The sequence below is a fragment of the Cyphomyrmex costatus genome, unplaced genomic scaffold (assembly GCF_001594065.2).
Source record: "Cyphomyrmex costatus isolate MS0001 unplaced genomic scaffold, Ccosl1.0 scaffold733, whole genome shotgun sequence".
NCBI lineage: Eukaryota > Metazoa > Arthropoda > Insecta > Hymenoptera > Formicidae > Cyphomyrmex > Cyphomyrmex costatus.
This window is the reverse complement of record NW_017280304.1, coordinates 55,879-71,338: the sequence shown is the minus strand read 5'-3', so window position 1 is coordinate 71,338 and position 15,460 is coordinate 55,879. Positions and strand designations below refer to the sequence as shown.

The following is a 15,460-nucleotide window of genomic DNA, read 5'->3' as shown; positions in this document are numbered from 1 at the left end:
AATTTGTATTTTTTTTTTAAAGAAAAGAATGAAAAGATTATTTAACTTCTCTAGAGATACTTCCAACATTGTTTTGTCAGTGAAGCAATTGATTTATTCCTATAATTTATTTAGAATCTATTTTTCATTCGACTTGCTCTACTTTTAACTTTCCTAGATCTTTTTTTAAATTCCATTAATAATAAAAATTTTTTAAGACTTATTAAGTATTATTTAATATAACTTTCAAAAGTTTCCTCTCTATCAATAAACATTTGCAAAAAGCATTTGTTTTAAGCAAAACCATTAGATCTTGATCGAAAAGGTATAAAGAAACCCCTTTTGTTCCTCTTCCTTATCACAAATAAAAAATCGGAACAGGAACGTTACGCGAGTGATTCCATTCATCCATTAGCTATTACTTAACAATGATCGAGATCGAACGAACGCTTGAATGGACATCGGTCCATTTTCGTTTCCGTTCAAGCATTGGCGTTCCGAAGAATGAGCAAATGCGCGACGTACCATTTTACTCTTGCCTTTTTCATACACCGCTTCCGATAACGCTATTTTCTTCGCAGCTCAACGACGCGCGCTCGCGGAAATGCAGCTTGTTAAGCCTTCGCACGCCTGTTTTCTTAAATTATGCAATTTATAACAAAATTATGTAAATATTATGTAAATCACCTTGCAAATTGTATCTACGTTTTCTATTTTGTATGTGTCTTCGTTACAAATTTATATATTTTGTTGCAAATTTATTAAAATTCTTCTCGCAATTTCTACGTGAATGCTATCTCGTGATGAATCACAATTAACATGAGAGGAATACCGATGACTTTTATTGGTTCATAAGTATGGAGAACCTTACGAAAGTTCTATCATTATAAGCAAAAAAAAAAAATGAATCTTAGGATCATAGTTGGGGCACGGAGGCGTGTGAAGCAACCGAATCGTGCTTGAGAGCAACGGGAAGAAATCAGTTCGTGCAAGAACTGCAATGACTAATGACATATACACGTAATGCAACGACGTTATTAGAGAATCAAGACCATACAGTATATACTGTGTGATACTCGTTCGATCGATGTTTCGTTATGGTCCAGTACTTTCTGATCGAGTAGCGAAAACTTTCGGGTTCGCCCCAGGCGACGAAAACTCGACCAGCGAATCTTCCTTTCTCCATTCTAGATTGTGCGAGATCCACATTTTTGATCCGCTCATTTCAAAGAAGGGTTTATAATATGGGCGTGCTAAAGTATCTAAAAATGTATATGTAATTTTTGTGATATGTATATTAATTATTACTTACTCCAGTTCTATTATTTCATTTCAATTGTATTAAGACATGAAAATTAAATTCGGCGCGCAGGATTGATTATGTATAATATATAAATTCACACCGAATTATTTAAGTATTAAAGATTCTTGACTGTTTAATAAAGCCTTTATTTTCTATCTATACGTATAGTTGATAAAAATGTACCCTGTATACAAATCTGAAAATAATTTTGTAGAAGCAAAATAATTATGTAGGATATCAAAGTAATATGTAGAATATTAAAATAATTATATAGAATATCAAAATAATTATATAGGATATTCAAATTAAATTTTTTTGCCTCGTTATGCTTAAATTTCTTACATTATTTTAATAATCCAACAAACTATTTTTATATCATCTGTGTTTGTCTATAAATTTTTATAGAGATTCCATAACAAAATTGTTCTTACCATTTATTGTACATACATCCATCAAATTAATTAAAATTTTGGGTTACGTTCTTGAAAATTGTTAAAACCAATTAAGAGTATAATGTGTTGTTCATATAATTATTACAAAGAACTATTTAATATGTAAAAGACTGACACGTTAGTATCTACAGTTTTTTATAATTTCTATTCTTAAGCATCGCGTGCTAAGTAATCGCGTGTAGTTTACAAACAGCATTATGAAATCTGGATGTATAAATAATTAAACACAGACAAGAATTTTCGCAAGATTGTTATCTGCGAGATCTCAGGCTCGTCTATTACTTGACCTCGTACTTTATCAAGTTACTTTGTAGACGCCAATGCATATACATATATGCATATAACGCAATATGCATATATTATTTCTATATTATATCATATATAGTATAATCATGGTAATGCACTCCATTCTGCACTGTTTATCATTGGTTTTTTTATGTTATCTCAAAGCTATTTTCCACTCTTCAATCGCAGACTCTTGTAATTATTGGATATTTTCAATTTTCTTGAGAAATAAGTTCTATGCATGCAATGTATGCATATGCTATGTGCGTGCAAACTTTCTTTCTTCACACGTCTATTACTTTCTTCGAGGTACGCAACTTCCGCAAAATTACCTGTCCCTAAATCTCGCAAATAAAACGAAGATAACAAAATTTTTATAAACCGTTAGACGCTCTACAATATTAATAATAGAGAAAAATACACGGTAAAGTGTATTACGAGTTCAAAGAAAGAATTCTCCGTTATACGAAGTGTCTTTAAACGAGTAAATAAAGCGATTACGCAAACGCTCTGGAGTTGCCACATGATTTTTCGATTAGTGATGAATTTAATATTACGAAAGTGTTATAATGCTTTTCAATCGGAGGATGTCAATTAAGACATTAAGACGGCCGAGTGTTACGTAAAACGACATAATCTTCGTAAGTTTATCACGAGCAAGACATCTGCCGTGTCGCCACATGAAAAGTATTATGTGAATGTACATACAAGTATCAAGTATGGGAAAAAGAGGCTTTTCTCTTCGCATACATGTATGAATCCTCGTTAAAAAGCGTTTCACTCGAATGAAAGGGAGCGGAAGCGATCTTAATGAAACAAGAATTATACGATTTCTTGTATAACAAGATCTTTTTTTAATAATTGTAAGCAATACAAAATTGTAAAAGGATATCGTAGATAAAATACGAAAAATATCGAGTAATAACTGAAATAACTTTGCAAAATAAATAAGTTTAATTAAAATTTGGAAATGTACATATATTTTGAAAGAATTAATTATATATTAGAAAAACAATATTATTGTTTTTTTTTTTTATCAAATTATGTGAGTAATTACAAATAATAAATAAGACCAATTTTCGAAAATTTGATTTTCAACATCATATATAGTCATTATCATATATTTAAATAAAACTAAATAAATTAATAATGTTACGTAACATTTTTGAAAAGGAATTTAATATTACCATTTAGTTTTATTAAACAAAATAGTTTTATTAATCATTGTGATACCTTTAAATAAAGAATAATTAGAGAAATTGTGTACTTTAATGTATATATAGATGTCTGTTAATTGCTCTCTCGTGGATAGAATATAAAAGTTCTTTATCGGGTTAATAATACCTAATAAAAAATTAATTATATGATAAAAATCCGCGAAATATCAATAAACGCTTGCATTATTTGACGAGAAGGGATAACCCAACGTTTTTTGTGCAATGATTGTGGTTATTATACATATAGTAAAATATTGGAAGAAGCTTTAGAGATAATGTTGGACACTTTGTATATAAATTATAAAGTGTGTCTTAAGTACGTTAAGAGATTTTAAGGTGTGATTCCTTACACAAATTCGAAACGAAAACTTTATAGAATATATTCGAAACAGCTGCTCACAAATCAGTTATGAGGATGTTGGAATTACGGAAACGCGCATTTCGCATTTTTCCATTCATTTCGTTTTCCTAATACAGAATAATAAATTTTTTTCTAAAATAAAATGCAAATAGTTGCAGAAAACTTGTATGAAAAACAAAAAAAATTATAATTTCCTGTAAATAAATCAACATTTTGGATTTGCTACTAGTTACAACATGTTATTATTGTCTTATTTTTTGTATCGTGATTAACTGAATCACTGATTTTTACATGTTTCTGTATGTCATGGATTTTATAAATGTAAATTTAAATGATAAATATGACGTGTGATAAAGTCTGTTTTTAGTATTTATTTTTTTGTACAAATTATATAGCTATTACAATTCATCAAATAAAATTCAGATTAATTAAAAAAGAATAAATAATAGTTATGAAGAAATTTACAAATTAAAAATTCTGAATTACTAAAGCAAAACGTCACCAAACAATTGACCAGAATCCATCTATTGCACAATCTTCATTGGTCTTACATAATTTATTAAATGTAGTACCTGATGAAAATCCGATAATCTCTCTATCTTCTTGTATTCTAAATGTAAACGTAGATTCATGTGTTCCTATAAAATATCTATTTAAAAAGAAAAAGCAATATTATTTGAAATTTCTATATTATCATAAGCTACGTATTAGCATTTATATAAAAAAGACAATTATTGAAAGAATAATCTATGTTTAACGTCTTATTAACAAATCAATCATCATATAAACATTTTTACCTGGCATATGAACAGATTATTTGATCAATGATAGCAACTCCACCATCTTTAAATTTATTTATCACATAATCAGATGGCACATATTTCATGACTTTATACTCTGATAAATATGACTTAAATTCTTCAAATTCTGAAAATAATTATTCAAGTATTATTTAATATTTTTCTTCATATTCATATTCTTTTCAGTAACTTGTGTATTCAGTACGTGTAAGATCTTTCCTTTGAACAATATTATTTTAAACAGTCATTGTAACACATTTAACATTCCATATTTATTAACTAGAATTAAAATTTTCTTGAAAAGTAAAATTCATTTAGAATTGACAAAAATATGATAATTAGAACATTGCTTCTTTCTTTCTTTAAGAACAGTTTACTAGAAATTGCCTTATTTATTTAATCTGATTATTTTCTTTCCATTTTATTTATTAATTATTATCGTTTGTCAATTAAAAATTAAAAATTTTAACATTTTTCAACTTTAGAAAAAAATTGATTACATATTGGCTAAAAAAATTTACAAACGACTTTCCAACAATTTAAGAATTCGTAAAATTCTTAAACCGTAAGTTTACACAAGATATACATACCGTATTGCTCTGCATCTGTTGCAACAAACAATACGGTTAGCCCAAGCTTAGCCATTCTTTTTCGTAATTGTAAGGCAGTATTCATTATTGTTGGCACCGATGCCTTGTGAGCCATGATAAAATCACGTCTCCTAAGATGAACCGCCAAATATGGCCCGCCTCTTGCATTTCGCCGATTCTGAACTTAGAATCCACAACTATAATTTATCATTATTATAATATAAAAAAATAACAATCACAATATACCTTCTCCTTAGTCCAATCCGCTGGTCGCTCTGTATTATCATTCTTATTCGTAGAATTCAGAAAAGTTTTCCTATAATCTTCTGCGATATTATACAATTTAGTATTATAACGCATGCTACGTCTAGCTCTCCAATACTCTTTAGATCCATATTCGTCATGTAAAGCAATCTCCATGCGATCAAACATTATGGATCTGTGCAAGAACGTTAGTGAGATTCTTAAAAAGCGAGATAGAAACATCTAGAACATTTTACCTGTATCGCATTGGCATGAGATTCTGGGAAAGATCACGCGCCATACCGTGAAATTTAAGACATTTTACATCCTGAGCCGTAACATTAGAATAGCCCCAGAATGGACCGGTATACGTATGTTGTTTTAATTCATATCGCAAAAAGTTATGATCGCAATCTATCACCTCATTTTTATCCTCAAATTTACCTGTCTTGAACATTTCCTCATCATTTTGTAGAATGTACAGACGATCAAGTTGTACCTCTCTGTTCCCGCATGAGTACTCTAAAATCAAGCTGTTATACAGTCAAATAAATCATTTATATCAAATTCTCATAATACCATTAAAAATGAGGATATTATATGTATATATAAAAGAAATTCAATACAAAATTGTCCTAAAATCTAGAAAATTTGCACTAAAAAATTTAAAAAAAGTATATGTCAATCAAAATGTATTTCCCAAGAGAAACAAAGCATAAAGCATATAGTATCTAGAAAATTTTATATTCTTTCTCTAATTTTAATGGAGCAAAATATTCTAAGAATATGTATTCCTGCTGATACTTCAAATATTATATTAATAATAAATTATTATATAATCCAAAAATTATAATTAAATCCTGAATAATTTATATATGTTTATATAATAAATCTTGCCTTTATTATATATTTTAGCTTTACTCCTTGAAGATTAATCTTCAATAATTTTGCAGTTAAAAAATGTAAAGAAATGTACCTTTCATAAATTCATACATCTCAATGACAGGTATATAACGTTGCAAACTCATAATGTCAAAAAAGATACCCCACGGTAGATGTTCCTGAGATCCTATATTTTTACTTCGCCAGTGATATAGATTACCTAAAACAAAGATTGAAAGAGACTATAAATGATAAATCTTATAGAATACATTTTCTTTAGTATATAAATTACCCCATGGTGGTAAAACCAGCTGCCACTGGAATTCCTTGTCCCTTTCAATTAATTTTCTTAAGAAAACTGCAATACGAATGTATACATCTCTTCTTAAGTTGAAGCCTTCTGCAGGATTTATATCATAAAGGATGTAACTGTAAAGAAAATCCTTGTTCAGAAATAAAACACAGAATCGACTTTAGATTTTAAAATGAGGTGAAAATTGCATATAAACAATGAGATTTAATCAGTGTTTTATATGTTTTGATTATATAGTTGTTTTTAACATAAGACAAAAATCTTATTATAAAAAGTTAATGAAACTTAATAAAACAAATTTGTAAATTTCAACTTTTTCTGACGTGAAGTCTCAGTAATTCCTGACCGTTTTTTTGTGAAGCGATTCTCAGCGAGGCATCTTTTTGAATCCACGATGCATTCGTCAGGCGCCTCGCAAAATCCGAACTCGCTGTCACTCACGACGAATGCAATCGAAATAACAATATATAGAACTTTCAAGGCAAACATTTCACTCGTAAATATTATATATTCTTCTTTCACTCCAGTAATGAATTTCCAACCTTTATGTTGTACTGAATATAACAAAGAGAATGAGAGAAATTAATAAGCTAAGCTTTTTTTCTGATAATACATAATAAAAGAATTCTTTTGTTTGGTTTTTGGCTCCGTCTCTTTTTTACATCATTAGTCATTACATGATGACAATTAAAGATACGGCTATATTTATAACAAAATAAAACTCCGTGGTTAGTACTAATACGGCTAATACCATATTAGGTTATCTGCTAAAATGTCAGTGATATATATAACATAGTTCATTGTAGTTCATGTGTACGTTTTGTTGTAAATAGAGGCGCCACTAAATGGAATTCCTAGAATTCCGTCTTCCGTCTCCGTGATTCGTCTTCTCTTGCGCCATCTACGAGCTTCTTCCTGCTTCTAAAAAGTGTCACGTTGAGCGCATAGCAAACTGCACAAGTAAAACAAACTACAGCTGTTTCAGTTTAATTTATTGAACCACTTATTGCACGCTTAAAAATAAATATTTTCTACTTTAATTTACACAAATTCACTACTATAAAAACAAAAATTCTTTGCGTTAGCAGTGGATTTATGTTTTTAAAGCAGTGCTCTTGTGCTTTTTTAAAGCCGTGATTCTTTTTTATCACTAACCAATAGTAATAAACCGAATAGTAAACGCTCACAGATCCACTTTGTACAGTTAATAAGTCAAGTTAAGTTTGCCGAATGCGACCACCGACCATTTAGTTGAATTGACAGATATCTTAACCTCTAAAATCTCGAACTAATATCTGATCGGTTCACGAGGTCGATCGCTGAATTTTGCTAGATTTTTTTATTTTGAGTGAAAACACGTCAAATGAATGTATTTTTATTAAGATTTTAGATGTGAGGGGGGTATTTTAAATAATTATCCAACAAATTGTCAAATTGTGTTAATCCAATAAAAAACGCGAAACTTTTCGTTCTTTCTTGTGTAAATATTCAAAAAATTTTACAATAAAATTACTAAATTTCCAAAACATTATAATGAAATACATAAGATAATGTGCAAATTATATAATAATATTATAATTATTATAATATAATTATTATTTATAATTTACAATTTTTTTTATATAGGGAAATAATATGTGTAAATAATTATATAGATATTATAAACGCATATATATAAAATATTGGTACTGTATTATTTATAGATGTAGAATCATTATAAATAACGAATTTGCAAGATTATATAATAATTAAGCAATTAATTATATAATTCTCTTTCTGTCATTTCCAAATTTTTGTATTGAATACCTATATAATCTGTAAATAATTTCTCAAGATGCGAAAACGGCATCGATCTGATTAAAAACGCGAAATCTTATCATACGTGTGTATTATTTTTGTGTAAAATATTCAAAAATTAATGTTTTTTTTTAATTTACTATATTATGTTAGAACTTAATAATGATATAAAAATTTAAGAGATGAGATAATATAAAATACAAGACATCGCTAAAATTATTTCAAAACTCTGTAGATATACACAACTAAATTAATCTACATTTTATTTCAAACCATGGCATAAAATAATAGTATAATAGTCGCGATCAGTAGATTCAACTATTGTAGAGCAGATCCGTGAGCGCTCGCTGCTATTATAGCGTATTGTTATAGATCCTCCAATAGCGACAAGCGCTCACAGATCTGCTCCGTAATATTTGAGTCCGCTGAACGCGATCATTAGTGTTTCTCAAAAAATTATTAATAAGATTATTATAATTAATATAATTCATGATATAATGACAAAAGTTTGAGACATCGATGAGCTTGACACGAGGCAAGATTCAAAACTCGTCCGTATTATAATTAATTCGCAATTATTATTTTTTAAAGTATGAAAACAGCAAAGTCTGACGGAAAGTGCGAAAACTTTTGTCGAAATACTTATCCAAACTCAATGAATAGATTCGTGATAAAATTATTAAATCACGTGATAACGACAGATCTGAAACGACACACAGGGGACTAAAATCTTGAAAACTGATCAAGAGAGTCGAAATAAAATTTTGAATTTTTGAAAATGTTATTTTGAGAACAATGTAAATTTAAATTTCTATCTAAAATTTTCTATCAACGTCCACTTCAGAATTATATTTCTTATATATATATCTGAATTTTTCCAGTTCAAATTAGGTTGTTTTTCGCATGGAATAATTATCGTGACAGATGAAGATAACGAAGATTTTACCCAGTGTTTTGTGCATATACATTTCGAAAACGGAGTTAGAAAATTAAATTTCACAAAATGTATCCTATTCCTGGAGGTATGTATAATAGAAAACAATAATACTATTATATTTCTATATGTTACATATATAGACCTGTATTCAGAGCGCTTTTTGATCAATAAAAGCGCGTTTTTATTTCTAAATTAAAATTCTGTATCTTAGATTAAATTCTGTATATAGTTATTAAAATGTGTGCAAATTGGTTTAAACGATTTAAAGCATTGCTTAAAGATTCAGCCCAATCAACTCATGAGCTTGCAACACAATTAAGAGTTAATTATTCAATAATTGTTCGTCATTTAAATGTAATGAGATCTTGGAAATCTAGAAGTATGGAAAGTATGCATAACGTAAAACGTAAACTGTAGCATATATATTAGCGTGCTAATATCGTTGAAAGCGCGTTCTGAAACGGGCTATAAGTTTTAAGTTAAATTTATTTAAGAACTATATCTTTTTAAAAAATTAAAATTCAAGTATCTATACATATATTAAATAATAGTTATGTACATCATATCTAATTCTGAGGTCTTATTATTACTCTCTTTTAATTTATATATTTTTCTTTCAACTCGTTAAAAATTTAGCTACTTCTATCCGCTTCTATGGTATTGCGTTAAGTTTTTATACATGCGCTCTGTACTCTGTTCGTTTTGGTATCAATCACTTGCTAAACATGTAAATACATATCGAGCCACGGCTAGATAAATACCTTATTACAAGCAGAGCTGCCAGATAATATTTATGTTGCATAAGATATCTAAAAGACGTCTTTTAGATGTCTTACGTCTAACACACACATGTCTAAAAGATGTCTTTTAGATATCTTATGCAACATGCATGTTATCTGGGTAGGATAGTACAGTGCTAAATAAAAGAATCAAGTACTATGCTGTCAAAAAATTGAAGAAAGGCATAAGAGGGACTACATACGCTTTCTGTAACAGTAATCATAAGACATACCGTAAGAATTAACTAATTATCCTCCATTATCAAATAAGCATAATAAACGTTTTATTCCAATCAATTTTATATATTCATGTAATATTATATTATTTTACACATATACGATAATATATAGATTAAATAATTTATTAATTTATATAAATCATTCTCTAACAGTAAACCAGCCAATTTAATATAACAATCGGTGTATAGTGTGGTTCTCTCGTCTCAGATTCAAATATGTATGTCATTAATTTGCCTTTGCTTTTCTTTTTGATTAAGAAAATAATTAATATTTGACTATGTTTGTACAGCATTTCAAAAAAATTTGAGATCATCTTAATCATAATGTACATCATGTTTCCCCATGAACTTCTTTGTAAAATTTATTACTTTGATTTAATTTATACTGATGAGGACCTAACCAAAAGGTCGAAATGTTTATTTATATTATTGTATAATATTATACAATAATATAAATAAACAAATATGTATAATATTGTATAATATTATTGTATAACTTCTAATAAAGTTATCTGTAATTCACACAAACAACTACTCAGTTTGTATGAATTAGAGTCAGTGTTGACTCACATTGGTATTAATTTATATTTCTTTAGATTTAATTAATTATGTCAAGACTAAAAAACTTTTAGCTCTGGCTAACTTTCAGCTAACTCTAAAGGTCTTATATAAGGTACGTCTTACCCGACTATTACAGAAAGTGTGTGCAAACTCAGATTAAAAACAGTAGCATTGAGATAACTTCTAAAAATATAATAAATTTAATGAAAATTATATTAAACTGAAATCATACTGTTATACATCTACGAAAATATTAAAATAAACAAATCCAAGACCGTAATTTGTACTACATACATATATTTTAAATCATTACAGGATCAGATAGAAATGTAATAACGTGTACTAAAGAAGAAATATTCATAATATTACGGAACGATCTGAACGAGAGCTTGCCCAAACAAATTGAAATTTTGGAAGCTGCGTGGACAAAAAAACTGAACCGTAATATCTTCATACATGACGATGCAAAGCCTGTCTTCGCTAAGTTTCTTCATGTTATCAAAAAAAGGTGGGAAAACTCCAAAACAGATGAAATATTTAAAAAAAAATACAATAATTGGCTGTCTAACTCAATACGAATTATAATTTACGATACTGAGGATCTACCAATGGAATCAAAGAGAACGTTAGAATGTTCTGCTATGAGTGACCGATGTAAACGCAGAAAAACTAAAGAACTTCACACATCCAACAACATTGAGGAATTGGCATATGCTACTCAAATAAACGTTTGCTCGTCAGAACAATTAGACGCTTCAAAAGTTATTAAAAATGTAACGTTAGCAACCCCAACAATAGATTCTATCATATGTATAACACCTTTGACATCAGAAGTTGAAAGAACATTATCTGATGATGCAGCACTTTCGGTTCTGATCGAACATAAGTTCTCGAAGCGTACTTATCAGAGTATGAGAAAAATAAGCAAAGAAAATAACTGCAAATTGTATCCATCCTACAATAACGTTTTAAAAGCAAAAAATCGTTGTTATCCACCATATACTAGCATTACGATCACAAAGTGTCATGCAGAAATAAAATTGCAGGCTTTGTTGGATCATACAGCAAAGCGTATTTTGTTCTTCCAAAGGGAAATTATTGGTACCTTGACCGTGGACAATGCAAGAAATATGCATCTCATTTGTAAGTGGGGTTGTGACAGAAGAAGTGGACAAAACGTTTACGAGCAGAGGTTTACCAAAGACGGCAAATTAGATGAAAATATATTGTTCACCTCACTTGTGCCATTACAGCTCGTGTGTAAGGTCTTTGAATTAAATACAGAAGTTGTTGTCTGGAAGAATCCTAGACCATCGTCTTCTCGATTCTCGAGACCGATACGATTGCAGTTTCTGCATAAAAATGTTGAGTCGACAATCAATAAAGATGACATTGAACAACAGGTGAAGTCGCTTGTTCCTTTTACAACACAAATACATGGAATGGAGATCTGTATTAAATACAGCATGATGTTTACAAAGATAGATAATCAAGTTTGCAATGCGATGTCAAATACAAAATTAACTCGGTACTGTTATTTATGCAGAACTGCACTCAAGGATTTCAATAACATAGATGAGATTCTGCAGAAAGAAATTACTGAAACTAATCCACGATTTGGATTGTCAACATTACACGTTTGGATACGTTTTTTTGAATGCTGTTTGCATTTATCGTACAGACTCAAAATTAAAAAGTATCAAGTACACACTCAGGAGGAAATAACAATTATGGAAGAATGCAAAAGGATTATTCAAAAGGGATTTCGCCTACAATTGGGATTAGTTGTCGATCATTCAAAACCCGATTACGGAAACATCAATGACGGAAACACTGCTAAGCGATTTTTCGAAAACTCTAGTATATCTGCTACAATAACAGGTGTCTCTGAATGTTTAATCAATCGATTTTATGTGATTTTGCAAACTATTTCAAGTGGCTATAATATTAAATGCGACAAATTTCGAGAATATACTTTGGAAACTGCCCGGAAATTTGTCGAGTTATACCCGTGGTATCACATGCCAATTTCAGTACATAAACTTTTAATTCATGGGCCAGAAATGATAACTTCCGCTTTGTTATCGATAGGACAATTATCTGAGAATATTCAGGAAGCACGAAATCATGAGGATATTAAAAAATTTTGTGAAGATTTCTCACGAAAATTTCTGAGGAAGAACACCATGCGAGACGTTTTCAACTGGCTGATAGTCATTTCAGATCCGTATATTTCTAATATAAGAAAATTGCCACAAAAGCCACTCAAGTCATTATCGCCAGAAGTTATCGAATTATTAGATTCTCCAACAGTTCATGCTGCAACCACGATTACAACGAATGAGAAATATACCGGTTTCGATAATATATCTTCAGTAATTAATTCTGACGATCATTGCGATTCTGATATTGATTCCGATTTTTGTTTGTAAAATAAAGACATGATAAGACGCTAGATGATTGTTAAAATTATTCAAAAACAATAAATATTCAAATTACAGCCTAGTAAGAAATGACTAGATGAAAAATGTTAATTCAACGTCGAATCAACTTGGATTTGAGAAGTTATTTCTCGCTGGGAATTCATTTCTCTGGTAGATGCAAAACGGTGTCAGGTCGGTTCGGCGGAAAACACGAAGTCTTTCCGCCTTTTCTTACCAAAATATCCATACAAGGTAAAATGTGTTACTTTTATTTGATAATAAATAAAAATTAAAAATTTGAAACAATTGGTTAAATTACTGTGTGTCCATTTTTAATCATTCAAATCGCGATCTCTTTTCTATACGTTTGGACGTATCATAAAATTATTTTATACAATTCAAAATATAATTGAAAACATTATATCCCAGCATATAAACTTTTAGCACATTAACTATAATAACAGTAATTTAACTAACATCTCATACAAAACAATACACTTTATCTCAGAGATCTTCCTTGACCGTTTCTCTAGATATTGGGACATCCTTCAGAACATCTCTTGAACATCTGTACTACGTAGAATAACATCAATTTGTCATCAGTCCAACAATTAATTAAGCTAATAATAACATAACATCAACGTTCAGCAAACAAGTTGACATTATATTAATTGTCTTTAACATAATTTCGATATCAAATGATAAATAATGTCAGCTCGGTCGCTGGATGTTAATTATAATTTCATATTCGACAATATATATAACAATTTTATGTAACAGTTATATTCTTGAGTGTGAAATTATAAAAATGATGTTATGTTAATGGGACTTTTAATGTGCTTATTCAGATTATTTAAAAAAAATTCTTTATACTGATGTATCTTAAATTATATTCCGCGATATACACTTTTACCGGTACTAAAAATGTATAACAGGTCACGTATAGTATAGATACTATAGATTTTCAATACTGACATTATATCGGAATACGATCATAATTATTTTCAAATGCACTCTCGCTCTTTAAGTCAACAAAGTGCGTCGCTTAACAGTTAATTTATTTGTATATCCAATAGTTTGCGTATATTACAAATAAAGCACAGACTATTACACGGTAATCACATATTTAGGGAAGAGCACGTACATTACGCCATTTACAATTGATCGCTATCGTTTGATTAATATTCAGCAAGTCTTTCTTCCAACCGCCGCGAGAAAAGTGAGGCGGAAATGGTTGTTTCCGGAGAGGGAAAATACATATTGAAGAGATCGGAGACCTCTGTTATCTCCATTTTGTTTTCAAGTTGATCCTATACAATCCTCTTCCTCTCGACTATTTTGTCTGTTAGCTTCCGCCTAAGTGCTTGGAATGCCGGCTTTTATGGAGCAACAATAAATGTCCCCCATAAGGGAACTGACGCCTTCGTGGTGCTCATGAAACTCTCTCGTTTCCACGTGCTTGAAGATGAGCCTGGATGAGCCGTTAAAGCTGCGTTATGTACAATATCAGCAGAATCGCAAACTTGTCCAGATGTGTCTCGCGATGTCGCATTGTTAAAAAAAAAATCAAATGCTACTCGGAGAACACGTTTGCGAGTTATCTCGCGTTTCGCTTTTACGCTCTTTTACATCTCATATGTGATACTCGATATAAGCCTTAATTACTCGCTCACAATTATATATCGCCCTAAAACTTTAATACAGCGAGATAACTCGGCATATATTTATATATATATATATATTTCTTTTTTATTTTATCCCTTATATGTATAAATACACATTTTTGTTTTCACGCGAACGTAGATGCTTCCTTAAATCGACGCATTCGCTGTTTGTGTTAGAATATTATTTTATATTTTTGTATATAAAAAGACAATGAAACTGCAGTTGGAGCCGGACCGATTCTGATATCGGACACGGAACTTAAGAAAGAGAGAGAGAGAGAGAGAGAGAGAGAAAGAGTGAAAAAATTAGGTCCGCGAGATCGTCGTTGTTGCGTGAAAGGCGCATAATGATGTTATTAGTTAAGCTGGCCCTTTATTGCACGAAATCCAGCTGGAAATGGTGGCGAATCAAATAAAAGTCAGAGACTCTTCTTTATTTACATAGGAATGTACGCGTTATAAGATCCCATCGTACACCAGTGTGTCCTAGAATATATTTCCTATTATTACACACATATATGCATATGTATATATACATGTATATAAATACTTATATAGGGTGATTTGTCTATTGCTCTTCGAGAAAATCCCAATGTCTCCCCTGCTTTGAGCATAGAATAAAAGGAAATCCCTCA

General features: G+C 30.0%; 2 protein-coding genes across 2 annotated transcripts; one reads left to right on the top strand and one right to left on the bottom strand.

The window, feature by feature from the left end:
* Positions 1 to 4,095: 4,095 nt before the first annotated feature.
* On the bottom strand, positions 4,096 to 6,914 carry O-fut2 (O-fucosyltransferase 2). The gene is made up of 8 exons (XM_018548585.1): positions 6,772 to 6,914; positions 6,405 to 6,541; positions 6,207 to 6,332; positions 5,488 to 5,752; positions 5,234 to 5,426; positions 4,988 to 5,165; positions 4,395 to 4,524; positions 4,096 to 4,246 (listed from the first exon to the last, which is right to left on the bottom strand). Exons 1-8 carry the CDS (start codon positions 6,912 to 6,914, stop codon positions 4,096 to 4,098), a joined length of 1,323 nt encoding a protein of 440 aa, XP_018404087.1.
* A 2,214-nt stretch (positions 6,915 to 9,128) lies between these two features.
* LOC108780770 (uncharacterized) lies at positions 9,129 to 13,186 on the top strand. The gene is made up of 2 exons (XM_018548583.1): positions 9,129 to 9,244; positions 11,054 to 13,186. The coding sequence occupies exons 1-2, from the start codon at positions 9,226 to 9,228 to the stop codon at positions 13,168 to 13,170; spliced, it is 2,136 nt and encodes a 711-aa protein (XP_018404085.1). The 5' UTR covers positions 9,129 to 9,225; the 3' UTR covers positions 13,171 to 13,186.
* The last annotated feature ends 2,274 nt before the right edge of the window (positions 13,187 to 15,460 follow it).